The sequence below is a fragment of the Bombina bombina genome, chromosome 4, assembly GCF_027579735.1.
Source record: "Bombina bombina isolate aBomBom1 chromosome 4, aBomBom1.pri, whole genome shotgun sequence".
Lineage (NCBI taxonomy): Eukaryota > Metazoa > Chordata > Amphibia > Anura > Bombinatoridae > Bombina > Bombina bombina.
Window position 1 is genome coordinate 368,234,678 of NC_069502.1, and position 27,147 is coordinate 368,261,824.

Sequence of the window (27,147 nt, forward strand, 5' to 3'; positions counted from 1 at the left end):
TACAAGTAATATGAAAAACGCACTGTGCCTTTAAGAAGCACAGAAAAAAATTATGACAGTTGAATAACAATGAACCGAGAAATGATAAAAACCAAATTTTTCCCGTAAAGGCATAAATTTAGCAAAGGATTGCCCCCATTAGTAATGGATAACTAACCCTTAATAGCAGAAAAAAATGTACAAAATAAAACGTTTTTTATCACAGTCAAAGCACAATCTCACAGGTCTGCTGTGAGTGATTACCTCCCTCAAAATAATTTTTGAAGACCCTTGAGCTCTGTAGAGACGATCCGGATCATGCAGGGAGAAAACAGACTTTTGACTGAATTTTTGATGCGTAGCAAAAGCGCCAAAATAGGCCCCTCCCCCTCACACACAGCAGTGAGGGAAGTTCAGTAAACTGTCTTAAATTAAAATAAAATAAACGACAGCCAAGTGGAAAAACAGTGCCCAAAACAATTTTTCACCCAGTACCTCAGATAATTAAACAATTTAGCATGCCAGCAAAAACGTTTAAAATCAAATAACATGAAATGTCATTAAACAGCCTGTTGCTAGACGTTCCCACTGCAAGTTAGGCTAAAAATTATATGCATATAGTATTATCCCAGTGAAGTGCCATTCCCCAGAATACTGAAGTGTACACATATATACATAACAGCCTGATACCAGTTGCTACTACTGCATTTAAGGCTGAACTTACATTATATCGGTATTGGCAGTATTTTCTCAGTCAATTCCATTCCTCAGAAAATAATATACTGCAACATACCTCTTTGCAGGTGAACCTGCCCGCTGTCCCCTGATCTGAAGTTTACCTCACTCCTCAGAATGGCCGAGAACAGCAAATGAATCTTAGCTACGCCGGCTAAAATCATCCAAAAACTCAGGTAGATTCTTCTTCAAATTCTACCTGAGAAGGAACAACACACTCCAGTGCTGTTTTAAAATAACAAACTTTTGATTGAAGATATAAAAACTAAGTATAATCACCACAGTCCTCTCACACATCCTATCTATTAGTTGGGTGCAAGAGAATGACTGGGTGTGACGTAGAGGGGAGGAGCTATATAGCAGCTCTGCTTGGGTGATCCTCTTGCACTTCCTGTTGGGGAGGAGTTAATATCCCAGAAGTAATGATGACCCGTGGACTGACTACATTTAACAGGAGAAAAAAATATTATTACTATTGTGCATTAATATCGCTCAAGCACAGTTAAAGGGCCATAATACCCAAATGTTTAAACACTTGAAAGTGATGCAGCATAGCTGTAAAAAGCTGATTAGAAAATATCACTTGAACATCTCTATGTAAAAAAGAAAGATATTTTACCTCAAAAGTTCCTCAGTAGCCACCTCCCATTGTAAAGGATTTCTAAGCAGCATTTTAGTGTGTCTGTCCTGGGACATCTGAAGGGATGAGCATCGTGCACTCTCATATTATTTCACCAAACAGGTAAAGGAAGCTTACTATGAAATCTCATGAGAGTTAAGTCAAATCTCATGAGATCACAGTAAGAGTTCATGACCTCAGCACTGCTGATGCTGATTGGCTGCTGCTCATTTCTTCATTTTTTTAAATTTTTTTACCTGCAGCTGGGAGCAGCTGAGTATAACTTTTTACACAGAACTTACTCTGCTGAGCTGAGGAAATTGTGAGGTAAAATATCTTCCTTTTTTACATAGAGATGCTCAGGTGATATTTTCCTGTCAGCTTTTTACAGTTATACTGCATCAGTTTCAAGTGATTTAGCATATGAGTATTATGTCCCTTTAATGTGCTTTTACTTTTGTTCTCATATTACAAGTCAAAAGTTATATTTAGGGAACTCTAACATTTGCATGTCAGATAGCGCGGGTGCACAATGTCTCTCACATAACAGACCTCTATGGGACCACACAATAAAATTCATGTTGGATATTGTTCTATTGCTAAGCCGGTGGTGCGCAAGTAGTGGAGTTCTTCATATAATTCTGTGCTATATTATTAAACTTTACATTTTACAGTGATATTTTGGATTATGCTAAAGTTCAATTCCCCACTTGTAATACAAGCGCAATGAAGAAGAGCTTGGTGCCCCTCAATATATTCATAGTATAGGGGGCGCTAAAAAAGATTTAGCCATCTTAAGATGCTTTGGTTCAAATATTAACGATCCTCTCGTACCAGATTGTGTGTTATTCTTTGTGTGAGGTTGCATCATACCCTGGGCTATTGTGCTCAGCTTGTAATGTAGCCACAAACATTTTATAGTCTGATACTATTGACACATCCAAAATCAGCCAGTATTGACAAATCCTGGACTCTATATAATATCTACTTTATAATAGATATGAACCATTTAAAAATCACATCAACATCATGGAAAATCAGTTAAAAGGAAAATGTGCACAGTCAAGAGCTGATCTATTAAATTGTATTGTATTTATATTATATACAATTTACTTCTTTTATCTAATAAGCTTAATTATCTTGGTGTCATTTGTTTAAAATCATATCTAGGTAGGCTCAGGAACAGCAATACACGACTGTAAGTTAGCTGGGTTTTGGAAGCTGCACATTTATGCCTCTTGTCATTGGCTCAGCTAGCTAGCTCCAGCAGTGCATTGCAACTACTTTAACAAAAGAGAATGAAGCAAATGTGATCAAAAAGTGTATTGTAAAGTTGTTTTAAATTGTATGCTCTATCTGAATCAGAAAAAAATCTGTTTCATGTCCCTTTAAGTTTACAGTACACTGTCCTTTAACATTTTGTTTCTCCCTATCAAGTGTAATATATAAAAGGCATGCTCCTTTATACCATTTCAAGGCAACAAGAAATAAATTTGATGCAGTGTTTTCCAGAAATAAGGAATAAAACAAAGTGTGGCTGGGACCTTTTCACTATAAGCATGTATTGTGAGGAAGTCTCCTGATTAAGCCTTACCCAATCCATTTAATGTTCCCACTCTGTCAATCATCCAGTGACTGATGGTGTGATTGGCTAAAGAGTCAAACATACTGCTTAGTGCACTTGCCCCTGCTGCTGTGCCAATTAGATACTCTAAGATTAAATTCCATCCAATGAAAAATGCCACAAATTCTCCAACAGTGACATAACTGTATGTATAAGCCGAGCCTGTTGTTTTTGGTACGCGTACTCCAAATTCAGCATAACATACACCTGTTAAAAAAAAGAAAATAATATTAATTTGCAAACAAAAATTGTAGCTCTCATTAAATCACTTAGCCTTATGTCAGCCTATAACAGTTCTATATTACTTTATAGTATCAAGGACTGGTATAAGATGCATCTTATAAAATGACCAACTGAGTAAGGGTGTATTTATATAAGGTATTACTATTATAAAGTCAAAGCAGTAGCAGTGGTTTAAATATTTTCTAGGTAAAACCCCTCACAGTCAACTGAAAATGAACCAAAAAGGAGAATACATTTTTAAATTCTCCATAACAACCTGATAAGACCATAAATATCAGTGAGGTACAGCCATATCCCTCTAGACACATTGGGCAAGGAGTATTATGACCTAGGGGAAAGTCTCCCTAAGGCTGATATGGGAAACAAGACATGGGGGCCGAATTATCAAGCTCTGAATGGAGGTTGATGCCCCTGTTTCCGCATGAGCTTTCAGGCTTGATGGAAACAGCAGTTATGAAGCAGCGGTCTAAAGACTGCTGCTCCATAACTTGTTTGCCTGCTCTGACGCTGCGGACATCAATCTGCCCGATCCTATACGATCGGGCTGATTGACACCCCCTGCTAGCAGCCGATTGGCTACGAATCTGCAGGGGGCGGCATTGCACAAGCAGTTCACTGCTTGTCCAATGATAAATGCCAACAGTTTATGCTACACTGTATCATGTCTGCTCGCACTTTTATAAATCGGCCCCAGAGACTCTTTACCCATTGTGCTTAGAGGGATATGGCTTCCCTCACTGACAAGGTCCAAATGAGGCCAAAATGATCCTCTGGAGTTGCCATTTCCCTTGTTCAGAGCAGAATTACCTGGTATTTCGGGGTGGACTGACCTTGTAAGGCTGAGTCAGACTGATCAGGAAAATTCTGCTCTATAAAAAGCATGATTGGGCTAAATGAAGCAACTCCCTGGTGGTAACAATAGAACAAGCCACTGAGCTGTTTGTTCCTGGCAGCTTCTTTTTCTGTATGTACTGGTCTCACATTACTCAGCAGTAAGGTTCTGGTAACTGTTGGTGAGTGTTCTCTTGCATACATGAATCTCTAGTAAGTAATGTCTGTTGCTCATCAGCTGTTCTAAGACGCTGCAGCAAGAACTGAATAACACTCATAGGACTGTGACTGAAGAGTTTCTACTTTTTTGAGTAGATTACAAAATTCTGTAAAGATCAGCTTATATTTTCTATCGCAGGTAAGAACATTATTATTATTATTATTTTCAGTTATTTGTAGAGTGCCAACAGATTCCGCAGCGCTATAAACATAGGCGGTATACAAGGTAACATTTATAGGGATCAAATGGATAGAGGACCCTGCCGAGAGTTGCACTTTTGTAGTAGGATCTTATAAATGTGATCTACAAACAGCTGGATTCATAGGGGCATATGTATCAAGTTCTGAATGGAGCTTGATGCCCCGTGTTTCTGGAGAGCCTGCAGGCTCTCCAGAAACAACAGTTATGAAGCAGAGGTCACAAAGACCGCTGCTCCATAACCTGTCCACCTGCTCTGAGCAGGCGGACAGACATCGCCGGAAATCAACCCGATTGAGTACGTTCGGGTTGATTGACACCCCCCTGCTGGTGGCCTATTGGCCGCAAATCTGCAGGGGGCGGCGTTGCACCAGCAGCTCTTGTGAGCTGCTGGTGCAATGCTGAATACGGCGAGCGTATTGCTTGCCGTATTCAGCGAGGTCTGGCGGACCTGATCCGCACTGTCGGATCAGGTCCGCCAGACCTTAATAACTAGAGGCCATAGGCTTACATGCTAAGGGGGATCAAGGGCATAGCAATGGAGGAGAGGAATTGGGATTAGGAAAGGTTAGTGTAGGTTGTATGTATCCCTGAGCGCTTGAAGCTTTAAAAACTAGGGGAGAGTCTTGTTGAGCGAGGCAGAGAGTTCCACAAGATGGGAGCCAGTCTAGAGAGGTCCTGTAAATGGGAATGTTAGGAGGTAACAAGACAGGAGGAGAGTAGGAGGTTGTGAGGAGAGCGAAAGGGACGGGAGGGAGAGTATCTGGAGACAAGGTCTGAGATATAGGGGGGAGCAGTGCAGTTGAGGGCCTTGTATGTCAGAGTCAGAATGTTGTGTTTAATCCTGGAGGCAAGAGGAAGGAATAGACATACAGGTATAGGTAAATACAGATATATATATATATATATATATATATATATAAAATATATACAGTATCTCACAAAAGTGAGTACACCCCTCACATTTTTGAAAATATTTTATTATATCTTTTCATGTGACAACACTGAAGAAATGACACTTTGCTACAATGTAAAGTAGTGAGTGTACAGCCTGTATAACAGTGTAAATTTGCTGTCCCCTCAAAATAACTCAACACACAGCCATTAATGTCTAAACCGTTGGCAACAAAAGTGAGTACCCCTAAGTAGAAATGTCCAAATTGGGGCCAATTAGCCATTTTCCCTCCCTGGTGTCATGTGACTTGTTAGTGTTACAAGGTCTCAGGTGTGAATGGGGAGCAGGTGTGTTAAATTTGGTGTTCGCTCTCACACTCTCTCATACTGGTTACTGGAAGTTCAACATGGCACCTCACGGCAAAGAACTCTCTGAGGATCTGAAAAAAAGAATTGTTGCTCTACATAAGGATGGCCTAGGCTATAAGAAGATTGCCAAGACCCTGAAACTGAGCTGCAGCACGGTGGGCAAGACCATACGGCAGTTTCACAGGACAGGTTCCACTCAGAACAGGCCTCGCCATGGTCAACCAAAGAAGTTGAGTGCATGTGCTCAGCGTCATATCCAGAGGTTGTCTTTGGGAAATATACGTGTGAGTGCTGCCAGCATTGCTGCAGAGGTTGAAGGGTTGAGGGGTCAGCCTGTCAGTACTCAGACAATAAGCCGCACACTGCATCAAATTGGTCTGCATGGCTGTCGCCCCAGAAGGAAGCCTATTCTAAAGATGATGCACAACAAAGCCCGCAATCAGTTTGCTGAAGACAAGCAGACTAAGGACATGGATTACTGGAACCATGTCCTGTGGTCCGATAAGACCATGATAAACTTATTTGGCTCAGATGGTGTCAAGCGTGTGGTGGAAATGAGGTGAGGAGTACAAAGACAAGTGCATCTTGCCTACAGTCAAGCATGGTGGTGGGAGTGTCATGGTCTGGGCCTGCATGAAAGCTGCCGGCACTGGGGAGCTACAGTTCATTGAGGGAACCATGAATGCCAACATGTTCTGTGATATACTAAAGCAGAGCATGATCCCCTCCCTTCGGAGACTGGGCAGCATTCCAACATGATAACGACCCCCAAACACACCTCCAAGACGACCACTGCCTTGCTAAAGAAGCTGAGGGTAAAGGTGATGGACTGACCAAGCATGCCTCCAGACCTAAACCCTATTGAGAATCTATGGGGCATCCTCAAACCGAAGGTGGGGGAGCGCAAGTCTCTAACATCCCCCAGCTCCGTAATGTCATCATGGAGGAGTGGAAGAGGATTCCAGTGGCAACCTGTTAAGCTCTGGTGAACTCCATGCCCAAGAGGGTTAAGGCAGTGCTGAAAAATAATGGTGGCCACACAAAATATTGACACTTGTGGCCCAATTTGGACATTTCCACTTAGGGGTGTACTCACTTTTGTACCGAACGGTTTAGACATTAACGGCTGTGTGTTGAATTATTTTGAGCGGACAGCAAATTTACACTGTTATACAGGCTGCACACTCACTACTTTACATTGTAGCAAAGTGTAATTTCTTCAGTTTTGTTACATGAAAACATATAATAAAATATTTTTTCAAAAATGTGAGGGGTGTACTCACTTTTGTATGATACTGTATGTAGAATAAAAATAACATTGTCCTCTATGATAAGAATATTGGAAAATTCACCCGGTACTATATTGAAAACACATTATTAACACATTATTTAATGTTTTACTTTGTAAATGTAATGTATTTTTGAAAATATACACTTTTCAAATCTGATGACTGCAACACATTCGAAAAAAGTTGGGACAGGGACAATTTTGGACTAATAGCGATGTGACAAGTTGAAATAAGAAGGTGATGTGAAACAGGTGAGGCAATCGTGTAATCATAGTATATAAGGAGCCTCCAAAAAAGACCTAGTTCTTCAAGAGCAAGGATGTGTCAAGGCTTGCCAATCTGAAGAAGACATAACTAAGAGCCTATTGTATACTTAAAACGTTGTCTGTAAGTTTTTGTGCCCTGGGACCCTGCAAAAAGAATAAAGGTCGTTTTTAAGAAATTGGTGGCTGGAAACATTTGTATTTTGGAAGTGCTATTGGGACTTGGCTAGTCTCTTTCCGTGCCTCACTTAAAAGGTGTGCTGTCTTCCCACCTTAGAATTGCCAATCTGCCAACAGATGCGCCAGCGAATAATCCAACACTTTGAGAACAACATTCCCCAAAGACAAACCAGTAGGATTTTGGGCATTTCACCTTCTACAGTGCACAATATAATTAAAAGATTCAAGGAATCCAGTCAAATCTCAGTGCATAAAGGGCAAGGACGAAAACCACTTCTGAATGCGCATAATCTCTGATCCCTCAGACGTCACTGTCTCAAAAACCGTCATGAGTCTGTAATGGATATGCTGACCTGGGCTTGTAAATACTTTGGTAAACCTTTGTCAGTCAACAACATCCACAGATGCAAGTTAAAGTTTTACCATGCAAAGCAGAAGCCATACATCAACACTGTCCAGAAGCGCAGTCGACTTCCCTGGGCTCGGTCTCATCTGAGATGGACAGTAGCACAATGGAATTGTGTTCCACCCATGAACAATTGTTGATATAACATTTGGTATGAAATAAATTGTTATGATTGCCTCTTGCATGTTAGTAATCTGACAAGTATCTATTAAACTGGATTATTTTGCCTGAAATTGTTGCTTGAGGGACACCCCCATTGTCACATATTTTATTTTAACAAAAAGTTTAGATATAAAAAACAACTGATTAACCACAGCTGATCTAACAAATATAGCTATATATTTATTGTACTATTTTTGTTATGGGGAGCTGGCACCCTATAATGAATACAGTATATAGAGGCTCCCACAATATAATTATTAATACCACCTTTTGCATCTTAGATCTTATGTAATTAACAGATCTATCAAAGGTCTATTAGCCTGAATTACCTTTTGTCTGACTTGGGGAGCTAGCCTGACAGGTGGGTCGGCTCCTGATAATGAATACATACAGGGAGTGCAGAATTATTAGGCAAATGAGTATTTTGACCACATCATCCTCTTTATGCATGTTGTCTTACTCCAAGCTGTATAGGCTCGAAAGCCTACTACCAATTAAGCATATTAGGTGATGTGCATCTCTGTAATGAGAAGGGGTGTGGTCTAATGACATCAACACCCTATATCAGGTGTGCATAATTATTAGGCAACTTCCTTTCCTTTGGCAAAATGGGTCAAAAGAAGGACTTGACAGGCTCAGAAAAGTCAAAAATAGTGAGATATCTTGCAGAGGGATGCAGCACTCTTAAAATTGCAAAGCTTCTGAAGCGTGATCATCGAACAATCAAGCGTTTCATTCAAAATAGTCAACAGGGTCGCAAGAAGCATGTGGAAAAACCAAGGCGCAAAATAACTGCCCATGAACTGAGAAAAGTCAAGCATGCAGCTGCCAAGATGCCACTTACCACCAGTTTGGCCATATTTCAGAGCTGCAACATCACTGGAGTGCCCAAAAGCACAAGGTGTGCAATACTCAGAGACATGGCCAAGGTAAGAAAGGCTGAAAGACGACCACCACTGAACAAGCACACAAGCTGAAACGTCAAGACTGGGCCAAGAAATATCTCAAGACTGATTTTTCTAAGGTTTTATGGACTGATGAAATGAGAGTGAGTCTTGATGGGCCAGATGGATGGGCCTGTGGCTGGATTGGTAAAGGGCAGAGAGCTCCAGTCCGACTCAGACGCCAGCAAGGTGAAGGTGGAGTACTGGTTTGGGCTGGTATCATCAAAGATGAGCTTGTGGGGCCTTTTCGGGTTGAGGATGGAGTCAAGCTGAACTCCCAGTCCTACTGCCAGTTTCTGGAAGACACCTTCTTCAAGCAGTGGTACAGGAAGAAGTCTGCATCCTTCAAGAAAAACATGATTTTCATGCAGGACAATGCTTCATCACACGTGTCCAAGTACTCCACAGCGTGGCTGGCAAGAAAGGGTATAAAAGAAGAAAATCTAATGACATGGCCTCCTTGTTCACCTGATCTGAACCCCATTGAGAACCTGTGGTCCATCATCAAATGTGAGATTTACAAGGAGGGAAAACAGTACACCTCTCTGAACAGTGTCTGGGAGGCTGTGGTTGCTGCTGCACGCAATGTTGATGGTGAACAGATCAAAACACTGACAGAATCCATGGATGGCAGGCTTTGAGTGTCCTTGCAAAGAAAGGTGGCTATATTGGTCACTGATTTGTTTTTGTTTTGTTTTTTAATGTCGGAAATGTATATTTGTGAATGTTGAGATGTTATATTGGTTTCACTGTTAAAAATAAATAATTGAAATGGGTATATATTTGTTTTTTGTTAAGTTGCCTAATAATTATGCACAGTAATAGTCACCTGCACACACAGATATCCCCCTAAAATAGCTATAACTAAAAACAAAATAAAAACTACTTCCAAAACTATTCAGCTTTGATATTAATGAGTTTTTTGGGTTCATTGAGAACATGGTTGTTGTTCAATAATAAAATTAATCCTCAAAAATACAACTTGCCTAATAATTCTGCACTCCCTGTAGAGGAACACACAATATGATTATTAATGCCAGCTTTTGTGAGTTAGATAATGTAATAAACACTTGATCTAACCAGATGTGAAAAAAAATAATCTATTATCCTGAATATTTTTTTGTATGAAATGTTTAAGTGGGGGCATAGCACTTACCTGACATAACATTTCTTTCATAGCAAATGTTATATCAACAATTGTTCATGGGTGGAAGGTTGGACAACACTTTATGTTGTAAGATTTATGACACAGGTGTGTCAGGACATGGGTGGCATATCTATTTGTGTGTAATTTTGCGTAATAGTGTATAACTTAAACCTAGCACATGTGTACAGAATATTTTTAATTTTAACTCACTAAGGAAAGTCTGTAGGTTATGAAACGCTAATCACTATTATGTATTTCTTTCATGTAATTGGCAAGAGTCCATGAGCTAGTGACGTATGGGATATACAATCTTACCAGGAGGGGCAAAGTTTCCCAAACCTCAAAATGCCTATAAATACACCCCTCACCACACCCACAATTCAGTTTTACAAACTTTGTCTCCTATGGAGGTGGTGAAGTAAGTTTGTGATAAGATTTCTACGTTGATATGCGCTTCTCAGCATTTTGAAGCCTGATTCCAATCAGAGTACAGTGAATGTCAGAGAGATGTGAAGGGAGTATCACCTATTGAATGGAATGGTTTTCCTCACGGGAGATCAATTTCATAGGTTCTCTGTTATCGGTCGTAGAGATTCATCTCCTATCTCCCTTTTCAGACGATATACTCTCATATTCCATTACCATTATTCAGTACTGGTTTGGCTATCTGCTATATGTGGATGGATGTCTTTTTTTTAAGTATGTTTTCATTACTTAAGACACTCTCAGCTATGGTTTGGCACTTTATGTATTTATATAAAGTTCTAAATATATGTATTGTACTTATATTTACCATGATTCAGGTTTTCAGTATATTTGCAGACTGTCAGTTTCATATCTGGGAAATGCATTTTTTTGGAAAATGTATTTCTTACCTGGGGTATAGTCTTTTTTTAATTGTCTCTCATTTTCAAATTCGCGGGCATTTTTGGCGCGAGATTTTTTGGCGCAAAGTTAAGTTCGATGATGCAAATTCATCATTTCCGGCATCTTAGTTGACGCCGAGTCCTTTCACAAGGTTGCGTCTTCAATGACGTGAGTGTGTCATTTCCGGATGTTGTTAGCGCCAAATTTTTTTTTTCTGTTTGTGTTGTGCGTCATTCTTAGTGCCAAATATTTTCATTATTTAAAGCCCCATTCCTATATGCATCTTGCCTTTTTCTCTATCAGAGGGCTATGCTGTTTGCATTTTTTTCCCCATTCCTAAAACTGACATATAAGGAAATTGATCATTTTATTTTATGTGTTGTTTTTTTTCTCTTACGTTTGCAATATGTCTCAATCTGATCCTGTCTCAGAAATCACTGTTGGAACCCTGCTGCCTGATAACAGTTCTACCAAAGCTAAGTGCATTTGTTGTGGAGGTTATATCTCCAGCTGTGGTTTGTAATAGTTGTCATGATAAACTTTTACATGCAGATAATGTGTCCATCAGTAATAGTACATTGCCTGTTGCTGTTCCTTTAATATCTAATGTACAAGATATACCTGTGAATTTAAAAGAATTTATTGCTGATTCTATTCAGAAGGCTTTGTCTGCCATCCCGCCTTCTAATAAATGTAAAAGGTCTTTTAAAACTTCTCATAAAGTTGATGAAATTTCAAATGACCGACAACATACTGAAGTATCCTTCTCTGATGAGGATCTATCTGGTTCAGAAGATCCTGCCTCAGATATTGACACTGACAAATCTACTTATTTATTTAAAAAAGAGTATATTCGTTCTTTGTTAAAAGAAGTATTAATTACATTGGATATGGAGGAAAGTAGTCCTCTTGATATTAAAACTAGCAAACGTTTAAATTCTGTTTATAAACCTCCTGTAGTTATTCCAGAGGTTTTTCCAGTTCCTGATGCTATTTCTGATATGATTTCTAAGGAATGGAATAGGCCTGGTACTTCTTTTATTCCTTCTTCAAGGTTTAAAAAAATGGTATCCTTTGCCAGCAGTTACTTTAGAATTTTGGGAAAAGATCCCCAAAGTTGATGGGGCTATCTCTACTCTTGCTAAACGTACTACTATTCCTATGGAAGATAGTACTTCTTTTAAAGATCCTTTAGCTAGGAAACTTGAATCTTATCTAAGGAAAGCCTATTTATATTCAGGTCATCTTCTCAGGCCTGCAATTTCATTGGCTGATGTTGCAGCTGCATCAACATTTTGGTTGGAAAATTTAGCGCAACAAGAATTGGATTCTGATTTGTCTAGCATAGTTCGCTTGCTTCAACATGCTAATCATTTTATTTGTGATGCTATTTTTGATATCATCAAAATTGATATTAAATCTATGTCTTTAGCTATTTTAGCTAGAAGAGCTTTGTGGCTTAAATCTTGGAATGCTGACATGACTTCTAAGTCTAGATTGCTATCTCTTTCTTTCCAATGTAATAAATTATTTGGTTCTTAGTTGGATTCGATTATTTCAACTGTCACAGGGGAAAGGGCGTTTTTTTGCCTCAGGATAAAAGACCTAAGGGTAAATCTAAAGCTTCTAACCGTTTTCGTTCCTTTCGACAGAATAAGGAACAGAAACCTAATCCTTCCCCAAAGAAATCTGTTTCCAATTGGAAGCCTTCCTCAAATTGGAATAAATCCAAGCCATTTAAGAGACCAAAGCCAGCCCCCAAATCCGCATGAAGGTTCGGCCCACATTCCAGCTCAGCTGGTAGGGGGCAGATTAAGATTTTTCAAGGATGTTTGGACAAATTCTGTCCAAAATCAATGGATTCTGAGTATTATCTCTCAGGGGTACCGAAAAGGATTCAGAGTAAGACCTCCTGTGAGAAGATATTTTCTGTCACGCATCCCAGCAAATCCAGTAAAGGCTCAGGCTTTCCTGAAATATGTTTCAGACCTGGAGTTTTCAGGGGTAATCATGCCAGTTCCGTTTCAGGAACAGGGTCTGGGGTTTTATTCAAATCTATTCATTGTACCAAAGAAAGAAAATTCATTTAGACCAGTTCTGGATCTAAAAATTTTGAATCGTTATGTAAGAGTGCCAACTTTCAAAATGGTGACTATAAGGACTATTCTGCCTTTTGTTCAGCAAGGGCATTATATGTCCACAATAGACTTACAGGATGCATATCTTCATATTCCGATTCATCCAGATCATTATCAGTTTCTGAGATTCTCTTTTCTAGACAAGCATTACCAATTTGTCGCTCTTCCTTTTGGCCTAGCGACAGCTCCAAGAATCTTTTAAAAGGTACTTGGTGCCCTACTTTCTGTAATCAGAGAGCGGGGTATTACGGTGTTTCCTTATTTGGATGATATCTTGGTACTAGCTCAGTCTTTACATTCTGCCGAATCTCACACAAATCAACTAGTGTTGTTTCTTCGAAAACATGGTTGGAGGATCAATTTACCAAAAAGTTATTTGATTCCTCAGACAAGGGTCACCTTTTTAGGTTTCCAGATAGATTCAGTGTCCATGACTCTGTCTCTAACAGACAAGAGACGTTTAAAATTGGATTCAGCCTGTCGGAACCTTCAGTCTCAGTCATTCCCTTCAGTAGCTATGTGCATGGAAGTTTTAGGTCTCATGACTGCAGCATCGGACGCAATCCCCTTTGCTCGTTTTCATATGAGACCTCTCCAGCTTTGTATGCTGAACCAATGGTGCAGGGATTATACAAGGATATCACAATTAATATCCTTTAATCCCAATGTTCGACTATCTCTGACTTGGTGGTTAGATCACCATCGTATAGTTCTAGGGGCCTCTTTTGTTTGTCCAACCTGGACTGTGATCACAACGGATGTGAGTCTTTCAGGTTGCGGAGCTGTTTGGGGATCTCTGACAGCACAAGGGGTCAATATTTTGGAACTCCGTGCGATTTTCAGGGCTCTTCAGATTTGGCCTCTGTTGCAGAGAGAACCGTTCATTTGTTTTCAGACAGACAATATCACAACTGTGGCATATGTCAATCATCAGGGTGGGACTCACAGTCCCCAAGCTATGAAAGAAGTATCCCGGATACTTGCTTGGGCGGAATCCAGCTCCTGTCTAATTTCTGCGGTTCATATCCCAAGTATAGACATTTGGGAAGCGGATTATCTCAGCCGTCAGACTTTACATCTGGAAGAGTGGTCCCTCCATCCAGATGTGTTTTCTCAGGTTGTTCAGATGTGGGGTCTTTCAGAAATAGATCTGATGGCTTCTCATCTAAACAAGAAACTTCCCAGGTACCTGTCCAGGTCCAGGGATCCTCAGGCGGAAGCAGTGGATGCGTTGACTCTTCGTTGGTGTTATCAACCTGCTTATATTTCCTGCCTTTAGTTCTTCTGCCAAGAGTGATCTCAAAGATCATCATGGAGCAATCATTTGTGTTGCTGGTGGCTCCAGCATGGCCTCACAGGTTTTGGTATGCGGATCTTGTTCGGATGTCAAGTTGTCAACCTTGGCCACTTCCATTAAGACGGGACCTTCTGTCTCAAGGTCCGTTTTTTCATCAGGATCTCAAATCATTAAATTTGAAGGTATGGAAATTGAACGCTTAGTGCTTAGTCATAGAGGTTTCTCTGATTCTGTAATTAATACTATGTTGCAGGCTCGTAAATCTGTTTCTAGAAAGATTTATTATCGAGTTTGGAAGACTTACATTTCATGGTGTTCCTCTCATAAATTCTCTTGGCATTCTTTTAGAATTCCTAGAATTTTACAATTTCTTCAGGATGGTTTGGATAAGGGTTGGTCTGCAAGTTCCTTGAAGGGACAAATCTTTGCTCTTTCTGTTTTATTTCACAGAAAGATTGCTAAGCTTCCTGATATTCACTGTTTTGTTCAGGCTTTGGTTTGTACCAAGCCTGTCATTAAATCAATCTCTCCTCCTTGGAGTCTTAATTTGGTTTTGAAGGCTTTACAGGCTCCTCCATTTGACCCTAGGCATTATTTGGACATTAAACTACTTTCTTGGAAAGTGTTGTTTCTTTTGGCCATCTCTTCTGCTAGAAGAGTTTCTGAATTATCTGCTCTCTCTTGTGAATCTCCTTTTCTGATTTTTCATCAGGATAAGGCAGTTTTGAGGACTTCATTTAAATTCTTACCTAAGGTTGTGAATTCTAACAACATTAATAGAGAAATTGTTGTCCCTTCCTTGTGTCCTAATCCTAAGAATTCTTTAGAGAGATTTTTACATTCTTTGGATGTGGTGAGAGCTCTGAAATATTATGTTGAAACTACTAAAGATTTCAGGAAGACTTCAAGTCTATTTGTTATCTTTTCTGGTCCTAGGAAAGGTCAGGAGGCTTATGCCATTTTCTTGGCATCATGGTTAAAGCTTTTGATTCATCAAGTTTATTTGGAGTCGGGTCAAGCCCCGCCTCAGAGAATTACAGCTCATTCTACTAGATCAGTTTCCACTTTTCCAATGAAGCTTCAGTTGATCAGATATGCAAAGCAGCAACTTGGTCTTCTTTGCATGCATTTACTAAATTCTACCGTTTTGATGTATTTGCTTCTTCGGAGGCAGTTCTTGGTAGAAAAGTTCTTCAGGCAGCTGTTTCAGTTTGATTCTTCTGCTAATGTTTTAAGTTTGCTTTCATTTATGAGAATAAACTTATATTTTGGGTTGTGGATTAATTTTCTTCAGCGAAAAATGGCTGTTTTTTATTTTGTCCCTCCCTCTCTAGTGACTCTTGCGTGGAGTTCCACATCTTGGGTATTGCTATCTCATACGTCACTAGCTTATGGACTCTTGCCAATTACATGAAAGAAAACATAATTTATCTAAGAACTTACCTGATAAATTCATTTCTTTCATATTGGCAAGAGTCCATGAGGCCCACCCTTTTTATGGTGTTTATGATTTTTTTATATAAAGCACAACTATTTCCAAATTTCTTTGTTGATGCTTTGTACTTCTTTCTTTTTCACCCCACTACTTGGCTATTCGTTAAACTGAATTGTGGGTGTGGTAAGGGGTGTATTTATAGGCATTTTGAGGTTTGGGAAAATTTGGCCCTCCTGGTAGAATTGTATATCCCATACGTCACTAGCTCATGGACTCTTGCCAATATGAAAGAAATGAATTTATCAGGTAAGTTCTTACATAAATTATGTTTTTTGTTATGGGGCTGGTACCCCATATTGAATGAATAGAGGCTCCCAAAGTTACATCTAACATTTTAAATATTTGATCTAACAAAGATCTTTTAGCCTGAATGATTTTGATGTGCAGGGGGGTCAGCACCCCTAATTTAATACCTAATATTTGTGTAAGTATCTTAGCCCTAACAAAACCTGACTGATCATACCTGACTAACAAATATACAGGCATACCTCAAAGATATTGGGGGTTCTGTTCCAGACCAAGTGAATATAGCAATAAAGTGAGTCAAACCATTTTATTGTTTTCCAGTGCATATAAAAGTTATAGTTACACGATACTGTGATCTATTAAGTATGCAATAACATTATGACTAAAAAAACAACGTAAATACCTTTATTAAAAAATAATTTATTGTTAAAGACTGCTAACCATCATCTGAGTCATCATCTGAGCGAGTCATAAGCTTTTTTGCAGGTGGTGTGTATATATGTGTATTTATGTGTTTATATTTGTATATATGTTGGAAAAATGGCACATATAGACTTGCTCAACACAGCCACAAAACCTTCAATTTGTAAAAAGCAATATCTGCAAAGCGCAATAAAGCGATGCGCAATAAAACGAGGTATGCCTGTGTATCAAATTATACAACTTTTTGTCCAAATGTTTTTTAAGGGGGGGGGGGTAATGACAGGTTAGCCCCACCACCAAATAATAAATACCACCTATTGCATATGAGATCTAACGTTATATACGACCTATTAGCCTGATTGATTTATTATTTCTGAAATGTTGAGGGGAGTGGGGGGGGGGCAAATTTAATACCTAATATCTCTGTAATTATGTTACATCTAATAAAACAACTTTCTGCAAGATTACAAGTTGCGCGTTAAAACCTTTTTTCACAATTGCAAAAACAAGTTAAGGTTTCTGCGCATTTAGAGTTGCGCAGGTATTACAAGTTGCAAAATAACTTATTCTGCGCATGAATACCACAAATAAACTAACTTGCTTTTTCGCATGTGAGTGCATGTATTCCCCATAGAGATCAATGGAGAAAATAAAGTGGAAATAAAAACTAACAACCGAGAGAGTGAAAACTCCATCGCATTTTCGCATTCCCCATAGAAGTCAATGGAGAGAAAAACAATGTTGAAAAAAAAAAACACCCATCACGCATACAACATTGCATATTCACAGTAACAAATCTAGAATATTTACAGTAAATACATAGTTAAAATCTTTATTAAATATCAATATTGCATACATTTATTTTATCATGTTTTTATCTGGCAAAAGGATATAATGCACTTATATATATATGTTTATATATGTGTACAATTATATTAATGTGTTTATATGTGTATATATGACTGTAAATACATATATACACATATGAATACATTAATATATATGTACACATATATAAACATATATATATATATACATACATAATCATATTTAGACATGAATATGTATGTGTCTCAATGTTAAAAGCCATTTGCCTGCCCAAGATTGCATATCTTTGAGCCCTTAAAACTTTTGTGAGCACTTTTTAAAATAATTTTTATTAGACAGTGTTATTATGAGTGTAACTGTACTTTGTAGTGTATTTTTAAAGTGCTTTGTAAAACTTTTTTGTTTCAGAAAACTGGTAATTACAGCTCTTCGAGTGCGGAAAGGATTTTTCAAGACTTGTAATATCAGGGCATTGGAAATTGCTTGCGAAAAGACCATATCGCGAGCGGAAAAGACATACCGCGCAACTTGTAATCTTGCCCTTTGTTATGAGGGGCTGGTACTCCTTTTGAATACATAAAGGCTCCCACAATATGATTATTAATACATTTTGCATGTTAGATCTAACACAATGAACACTTGATCTGACTTGATGTAACAAAGGTCTATTAGCCTGAATTATATTTTGCCTGAGGTTTTTAAGTGGGATGCCTAGCCTCCTAATTTAATACCTAATATCGCCATAATTATGTCAGATCTAACAAAACAACTGACTGATCATACCAGATCTAACAAATATCTGTTAAACTTAATAATTTTTCATCCAATTTTTTTTATGGGGGGGGGGCAGATGATGAGTTAGACCCCCACAAATTAATTGTTAATACCAGCTTTTGCTTGATAGATCTAACATAATAAACTCTTGACCTAACCATCTATTAGCCCAAATTATTGTTTACATGAAATTTTTAAGTGTGGGGAGGGGGCTAGCCCCCCTAATTTAAAACCTAATATATCTGTAATTATGTTAGATATAACAAAGCAACTGACTGATCATACCTGATCTAAGAGATATTTATCAAATTATAAAACTATTTTATTCAAATATCAAAGTGTTTTATATCCCTTTAATATGTGCTAACTGTAGAGATATCTATGTATGCCTCCATTTGTCCTGCTGAATCTTTTCTAGCCCGTGGCTACTTATTACCACATAACTATGTTGCTGACCATTTGCATGCATAGAGCTTTAGCCTACTCCTTTATCATTAAACTCCAAACATTTTCAAAGCATATTCACTTTGAAAATGAAGTTTATATAATAAAATCACGTTTAAATAATGTCACCACAGCTGCTAAAAACATTATAAATGCTAGTCAAATGAAAGGAGGCACGTGTTTCCATATTTATAAGATCTTTTAACTGCTATAATTTAAGTATTCAAATATTGTATGAACTGTTTTATTATATTCTGATGAATTAATTTGTATGCTGCAGAGTGATAATTCAGCTTTGACAAACTGTAGCTATATTTGGCCCACGTTCCAATCCATAGCATGAGCTGGTTAAAAACATTTCATACACGCCTAGCTAACTTTTGGCTGGAAAATTAAAAAAACAACAAACAAATAAAACCCAGATCATTGAAACAGCATGTTAAAGTTTAAGATACAAGCAGGAGACTAGTTTTACACAGGAGGAATTTATCATCTCCATGTTTAGCCTTACCACCACTGAAAAAAGTGCTTTTAAAATGGGACGTCTGGTCACCCTAGTCTAGGATCTTTTCAAAAAGTATATAAGCATAACCTAACTTACTGGTTTACCTTGTTATGCTATGGTACATCCTATATTATAAAAGACAAGAGTTTGTCTGAAGCCGTCATGCGCAGTTCAGACAAACTCTTGCAGCTGATCGCACGCGCAGGGGGTGAGCAGCGCGAGGACCCGGCAGCAGAGATGATCGCACGCGCAGGGGGTGAAACAACGCAGCGCGAGGACCCGGCAGCAGAGATGATCGCACGCGCAGGGGGTGAAACAACGCAGCGCGAGGACCCGGCAGCAGAGATGATCGCACGCGCAGGGGGTGAAACAACGCAGCGCGAGGACCCGGCAGCAGAGATGATCGCACGCGTAGGGGGTGAAACAACGCAGCCCGGCAAGGAGAGAGAGAGAGAGAGAGAGAGAGAGAGAATGAGAGAGAATGAATAAATATCACACAACACGGCCCGTGTCAACGGGCTTTAGGACTAGTAGGAATCATAATTCATTTTAGTTTTTTTTTTCTAATTTGTGCAGGGTTTATTGCTACCTGTCACAGCCCCACAAGGGGCTGTGCTCTTTACAGGAAGACAAATTAATAACTTTTCATTTGATGTGGTTGCTTAGAGACATCTGCTCTAGCTGCAGTCAGTTTCATGCCTATGTTCAGCTGAGGACTTTTTCTGCAAAATCATGTGCCAGCAAATTCTGTTTTCTTATCTCACTAAAGACAGTGACAATATCGAGAATTTCTAAGTGCTCATTTTGCAAAAAACAAGTAAATGTTTTGCTGTTTTTAATCACAATCGGCTAGATTTAGAGTTTTGCGGCCAAAGGGGTGCGTTAGCTACGCATGTTTTTTTCCCCCCGCACCTTTTAAATAACGCTGCTATTTAGAGTTCTCTGAAGGGCTGCGTTAGGCTCCAAAAAGGGAGCGTACAGGCATATTTACCACCACTTCAACTCTAAATACCAGTGTTGCTTACGGTATCGGCCAGCTGGAAAAGCGTGCTCGTGCACGATTCCCCCATAGGAAAAAATGGGGCAGTTTGAGCTGCAAAAAAACCTAACACCTGCAAAAAAGCAGCGTTAAGCTCCTAACGCAGCCCCATTGTTTCCTATGGGAAACACTTCCTAAGTCTGCACCTAACACCCTAACATGAACCCCGAGTCTAAACACCACTAACCTTACACTTATTAACCCCTAATCTGCCGCCCCCGCTATCGCTGACACCTGCATTTTATTATTAACCCCTAATCTTCCACTCCGGACACCGCCGCAACCTACATTATCCCTATGTACCCCTAATCTGCTGCCCCTAACATCGCCAACACCTACATAATATTTATTAACCCCTAATCTGACCCCCCCAACGTCGCCGCTACCTTACCTACACTTATTAACCCCTAATCTGCCGACCGGACCTCGCCGCCACTATAATAAATGTATTAACCCCTAAACCGCCACACTCCCGCCTAAAAAACCCTATAATAAATAGTATTAACCCCTAATCTGCCCTCCCTAACATCGGCGACACCTAACTTCAAGTATTAACCCCTAATCTGCCGACCGGACCTTGCCGCTACTCTAATAAATGTATTAACCCCTAAAGCTAAGTCTAACCCTAACACTAACACCCCCCTAAGTTAAATATAATTTTTATCTAACAAAATAAATTAAATCTTATTAAATAAATTATTCCTATTTAAAGCTAAATACTTACCTGTAAAATAAATCCTAACCTGTTACAATTAAACCTAACACTACACTATCAATAAATAAATTAACTAAACTACCTACAATTACCTACAATTAAATCAACTAAACTAAATTACAAAAAAAACAAACACTAAATTACAAAAAATAAAAAAAGATTACAAGAATTTTAAACTAATTACACCTACTCTAAGCCCCCTAAAAAAATAACAAAACCCCCCAAAATAAAAAAATGCCCTACCCTATTCTAAAATAAAAAGTTAACAGCTCTATAACCTTACCAGCCCTTAAAAGGGCTTTTTGCGGGGCATGCCAGCTCTTTTGCCTGTAAAAAAAACATACAATACCCCCCCGACATTACAACCCACCACCCACATACCCCTAATCTAACCCAAACCCCCCTTAAAAAAACCTAACACTAAGCCCCTGAAGATCTCCCTACCTTGTATTCACCCAGCCGGGTATCACCGATCCGTCCAGAAGAGGTCCTCCAGAGGGTCCGAAGTCTTCATCCTATCCGTCCAGAAGAGGTCCTCCAGAGGGTCCAATATAATTATTTGTTATATTGTAGCTATATTAGGATTTATTTTACAGGTAAGTATTTAGCTTTAAATAGGAATAATTTATTTAATAAGATTTAATTTATTTTGTTAGATAAAAATTATATTTAATTTAGGGGGGTGTTAGGGTTAGACTTAGCTTTAGGGGTTAATACATTTATTAGAGTAGCGGCGAGGTCCGGTCGGCAGATTAGGGGTTAATACTTGAAGTTAGGTGTCAAAGATGTTAGGGAGGGCAGATTAGGGGTTAATACTATTTATTATAGGGTTTTTGAGGCGGAAGTGCGGCGGTTTAGGGGTTAATACATTTATTATAGTGGCGGCGAGGTCCGGTCGGCAGATTAGCGGTTAATAAGTGTAGGTAAGGTAGCGGCGACGTTGGGGGGTCAGATTAGGGGTTAATAAATATTATGTAGGTGTCAGCGATGTTAGGGGCAGCAGATTAGGGGTACATAGGGATAATGTATGTGGCGGCGGTGTGCGGTTGGCAGATTAGGGGTTATAAAAATTTATTAGAGTGGCGGCGATGTGGGGGGGCCTCGGTTTAGGGGTACATAGGTAGTTTATGGGTATTAGTGTACTTTAGAGCACAGTAGTTAAGAGCTTTATAAACTGGCGTTAGCCCATAAAGCTCTTGACTCCTAACTTTTTTCTGCGGCTGGAGTTTTGTCGTTAGAGTTCTAATGCTCACTTCAGCCAAGACTCTAAATACCAGCATTAGGAAGATCCCATTGAAAAGATAGGATACGCAATTGGCGTAAGGGGATCTGCGGTATGGAAAAGTCGCGGCTGGAAGCTTTCCTGACTGACTCTAAATACCAGCGGGCGGTAAAAAGCAGCGTTAGGACCCCTTAACGCTGCTTTTGACGGCTAACGCAGAACTCTAAATCTAGGCGAATATGTTTCTTTTTTTGTTTACTTTGATTTAACATTTCTTTTTTTTATTAAAGGAGCACTCTTTCATATCCCTTTAAAGAGACTTTTCAGATTACTTCTATTATTAAATTGACTTTGCTTTCTTGGTATCCTCTGTTGAAAGTATACATAAGTAGGCTCAGGAGTAGTAATGCACTACTGGGAGCTAGCTGCTCTTTGGTTACATACATATACCTCTTGCCATTGGCCTATCAGATATGTTCACAATGCAAGTTTTGCAGTTGGATCATAGAAGCCATTAATATAAAGTTCTCTGTTCTGCAAAAATGATCTAAGGAGTCTTATCAGTAATGCAATATCTCTCAAATAAAGTTAGATTTTTACTATACAGGGCTCTGAGGAGACACATACATTACAATATAATGCTAAAAACTCCATGCTGGTGAGTTTTTGATCAGCAGGTATTTAGCCTTAAAGATGGTTTAGTGAATCCTATAACAGAATGACAGAAGTACAGGGTCAGGAGAGAGGTCTATGCTGTAGGTGTGAGTATAGAGCACACTTATATTTTTATCTTCCATAACTGTATCACATCACTAAAATTCCTGATAGTTGTTCATTCTCTATTTCCTGTGGCTGCTCCTCTCTTCTAATTATTACACTGTCCTTCTAGCTCATTAAACACCAAGCAAATGCATTGCTGTCTTCTCTGTAAGCCATACGGGTTAATAGCCTTTCTCTTGATGTTCCTGTTCTGCATTTTTCAATAAATTCATCAGTTATGCAACAGATAAAACTTTAATTACAGCATAAATGTATTTTTTATACAGGCTAATGGAAGGTCATAGTTGGGGCTGCATTTTGTCTGTGCTGCGGCTGTGCTTGCAGGCAGCTTGTATATATAAAGGGAAATCTCAGCAGCGCCCTATCATTTTACTTCACCATTGCATAAAAGACCACTCAATGCAGTAGAATTCCATAATTAACAAGTGCATAATAAAAAGACAAGACAATAATACCTACTCTGAATTTCAAACAAACAGTATATTGTTTTCTGACAAATTTATTTTTTCTCCCATTTTGCTGGTCTAGGGTTACCACCTTTTCATAAAACAAATAATACTGGCCATGGGTGAAGACAGAGCCAAAAAAGTGCGGAGCCACAAGAGCCAGATACACTCAATACTGCATGCCCCTACGATATTGAGCTTCAGGCTCCTGGGTACAGGTACCGGGTGCCATATGCTTCTTTTTCATTGGTCCCCATGATCCCTGGGCTGGGGGGCTGAGAGTGTATACAGGAGCTGGGGTGTGAGACATAGGGGGGTTGGGGTGTGTACAGGGGCTGGGGTGTGAGACTGAGGGGGCCGAGGGAGTGTACAGGGGCTGGGTGAGCCTGAAAAAGGCATTTCATGATGTCACCTACATCTTCCCATTTTCATCTGATATTTATTCTGTTTATTTAATATGGAGAAATGTACAGTACACAGCCAAGCATATATAGAGTACAGAGCTAAAACTGTAGTGAAGATTCACTGAGCAAAACATTCTCAGATTAAACAAATTACTTAGATTTTATACTATCATCCTGAATTCAGTGTTTTTTAACCTCTCATTATTATCTAATAATTAAAAAAAAAAAGCTTCATAGAGGGGGGTTGTATGCTCAGTGAAGTTATGTAGTAACTAGTTGGTTACCTTCCATTGATTGGTCGATGATTTTTTGGGAAGGGTTTCTGGGACCAGAGAAGAACGGTTTTAAGGCAGCCCCCTTAGTTTTGGCCAAAGAGCAAACTCTGGTCCCGGGACAGAGGGTGCCCTGAAATGGAATGCTCCGGAGTGCAGAGATCAGTGGAGCACAAAGAGAAAGTGGTTAGAACCGAGTGAGCACACCTGGTACAAAAAGACTTAACACACCCTGGATATGGTGGTCCAAGACGATCTAACCCGAGCAAACAATAGCGGAGCCTCGAGTCTTGTCTTCCAGGGAACACAGTAAGCACAGCAGAGCGAGTTCACTGGTGATAATCTGGCCGGTATTTACCCTGGTCAATTTGATCCAAGTGCAAAAAAAGTGAACCGGTCAGAGGCATCCTAATTCAACAGGTAGTTTTCTACAGCTGCAAAAAAAACAACAGCTTTTGCATTGCCGATATTTTACTAATGCAGCACCGGCTCCTAATTGCTGATTACCGGTTGTGCCTGTAAAATACTGGCTGGGTGGTAACCCTCTGCCGGCCCCATGTGACAGACATCAGCCAATCACAGACTAGTATACGTATACCCTGTGAGTTTGTGCACATGCTTAGTAGGATCTTGTTCCCTAGAAGGTGTGTATATAAAAAGATTTTGCAAAATTTGATAATGAAAGCAAATAAGGAAATCTGCATGATCTTTCTGAATCATTATTTTGACTTGAGTGTCTGTAAGAATATATAACCATAATGACGCCATTTTGTCTCTAGTAATCCATTTTGTGTAAGCATACCATTTTAAGATGAGTTTATTATAATTCATTATAAGGTAGTTATTATGCTGTGAGAAAAAATATACTGATGTTTTAAGCTGAACACTTTATCTCAATAATTTTTCCGATGGCCTTGTTATGTCTTTTGCGATGCGCCCAGGTATACTTTTATCTAACACTCCTCGCTCACTAAAAATACTCCCTTTTATTCCTTATTTTTAATGAAGTTCTTTGTTCCAAGCATACTGTGTAAGATGGTGTGGCTATGATTACGTCATTGTTTAACCCCATATACTGCAACCATTTTCTATAAAAGTATGTGATGTCTTATAATAAACAGAACAGTGATTAGACTTTACTTGCTGCCTGTCTGATGTTGTTCCCGAGATCTTGCCAAGTAACCTATTCATTTCCAGTAGAAGGTGTAGAATACTGCTAAGTGTAAAGTGATACCTCCAGTTATAAGATAATGCCTAACAATGCTGGTGTCAGAGCGTGGGTTTCACAAAGGGGTAAGTAGCTAAGTGTTTTTATTCTGCTTTTCCCTTTGTAAATCTGAACCCAAAGTCTGGACGGCATTAGTGATATATAAAAGGTTAAAGTCCCTTTATAAGGGGTTAAACTCCCCAGGACAAGTTTGATGCATGGGGTTTGCGTAGGTTTGAGTTCTACCGTAGGTTATAGTGTGAGTTAGTCTCACCTTATTTGTTTGCAAGTTAGAGTCTTGCAATAACAGAAGTTAAAGGCTTTTGTTTTAAGGGTTTTAAAGGGTTAAAGTCCCTTATATAAGCATATAGTATAGTTTAGTTTAAATATCACTGGAGCTGAATGGCCACTTGATGCTTGTTGCTTAATTGCTTATTTCATTGCTAATCTTATTGTGCTGTGAATGTGGGGTCTGTTCAAAGGGCTTAGTGATAAGTGTTATTGCTGTTTGTTGCACACTGTGCTCATGGAAAAAGTTCCTTACTCCCTATACATAATGTTGTAATGTGACATGACAGGATGTATCTTGAAAATAGCTTGGTATGTGAAAACCCTTTCTTTTTGTTTTATGATCTTTGCAGTATCGAAACGGAGATTCTGTGTAATGGAGATTCTGTGTCTTTATGTGTAAGAAGTGTCTGTCCGATGTTTCACTGTGTCTCGTGTTACGCGTAAAAGGTATACTCCCCACTAAATATCTGAGGATTTATTATCCTGTCTAAAAATAATCTGTTCACGTCTTAATTTGCTGGAAAATTGCGATTCTTAGCAAGTTCTGACAATTTTAGATACATTCTAAATTTGGTGGAGAATTCATCTTGACGTGTTACTAATGTCCCTGATATGTTTAAAATAAATGTTTTCCTTAAAGTGCCATAAAACAGGTTGAGATGGGTGCATATTCTAAAAGGGCTAATCAATTAAAAATAGTTTGTATAAAAAATTGTTTAAAAATTGCTGGCAAGTATTTTAAAATAATTTAAAAAAAACAACAAAATGAATGACATAGCTAAACAGCCTGGAGCAGCTAACTCCACCCCTCTTATTAGTGTTTAGACACAGGCATTGTATTTTAACTGAGTTCACAGCTTCTAGGCATGTTCCAACAGATAATTCCTATTCACTTTTGCATTTTACCAAAAGAACAATAAACATAGACACAGCCATAAAAGGAATTGTGTGAGGGGAGTATAGAGCTTTACAATTCAGAAACTAAAAAGAAAGGGTAATGGCAAGGCACTGCAGTATAAATTTGCAGGTAAAGTAATTAAAGTACATATTATTATTTTTGTCTCTATCCCAACTTGTTTTATGTCCCTTTAAAGAGATAGAACGTTAATAAAATGTGTTTCCTGTGTCATTAAAAGTTTGATGTATTTTATAATTGCTTATGAATAAATGTTGGCAGTGAATTCAATGAGGCCTAGTTATCAACGTGTCAACTTACCTGCCTTCGCCGGCCAAATACGCCCGCCTAAGCTCTCCTACCATCGCCGCCGCGGACCAGCAAAATTTCGCCTAAGTTATCAATAAAGCTGTCAAAAAGCCGCGCACCAAGTACGGGGCGATGAGCAGCGGACTGTGAGAGTTATCACTCATCCGATCTCGCTGCTCTTCGGCTTTTTGACAGCTTTATTGCTAGCCTGTCACTAAACACCCACACTAACTACACTGTTCTACCCCCTATACCGGCGCCCCCAGAGCCCCCCAACTCAATAAAGTTATTAACCCCTAAACCGCCGCTCCTAGACCCCACCGCAATTCTTATAAATGTATTAACCCCTAAAACGCCGCTCCCGGACACCGCCGCCACCTACATTATACCTAGTAACCCTATCCTGCCCCCCCTATACCGTCGCCTCCTATAATAAAGTTATTAACC

At 39.1% G+C, this 27,147-nt stretch overlaps 1 protein-coding gene across 1 annotated transcript in view; it reads right to left on the reverse strand.

Annotated features, from left to right (window-relative positions):
- The window catches only part of SLC7A14 (solute carrier family 7 member 14), a 137,480-nt gene that overhangs the window by 70,666 nt on the left and 39,667 nt on the right, over window positions 1-27,147 (reverse strand). The window contains 1 exon segment of the mRNA XM_053709033.1: window positions 2,928-3,164. Within this exon segment, the coding sequence (XP_053565008.1) occupies window positions 2,928-3,164 (237 nt within the window).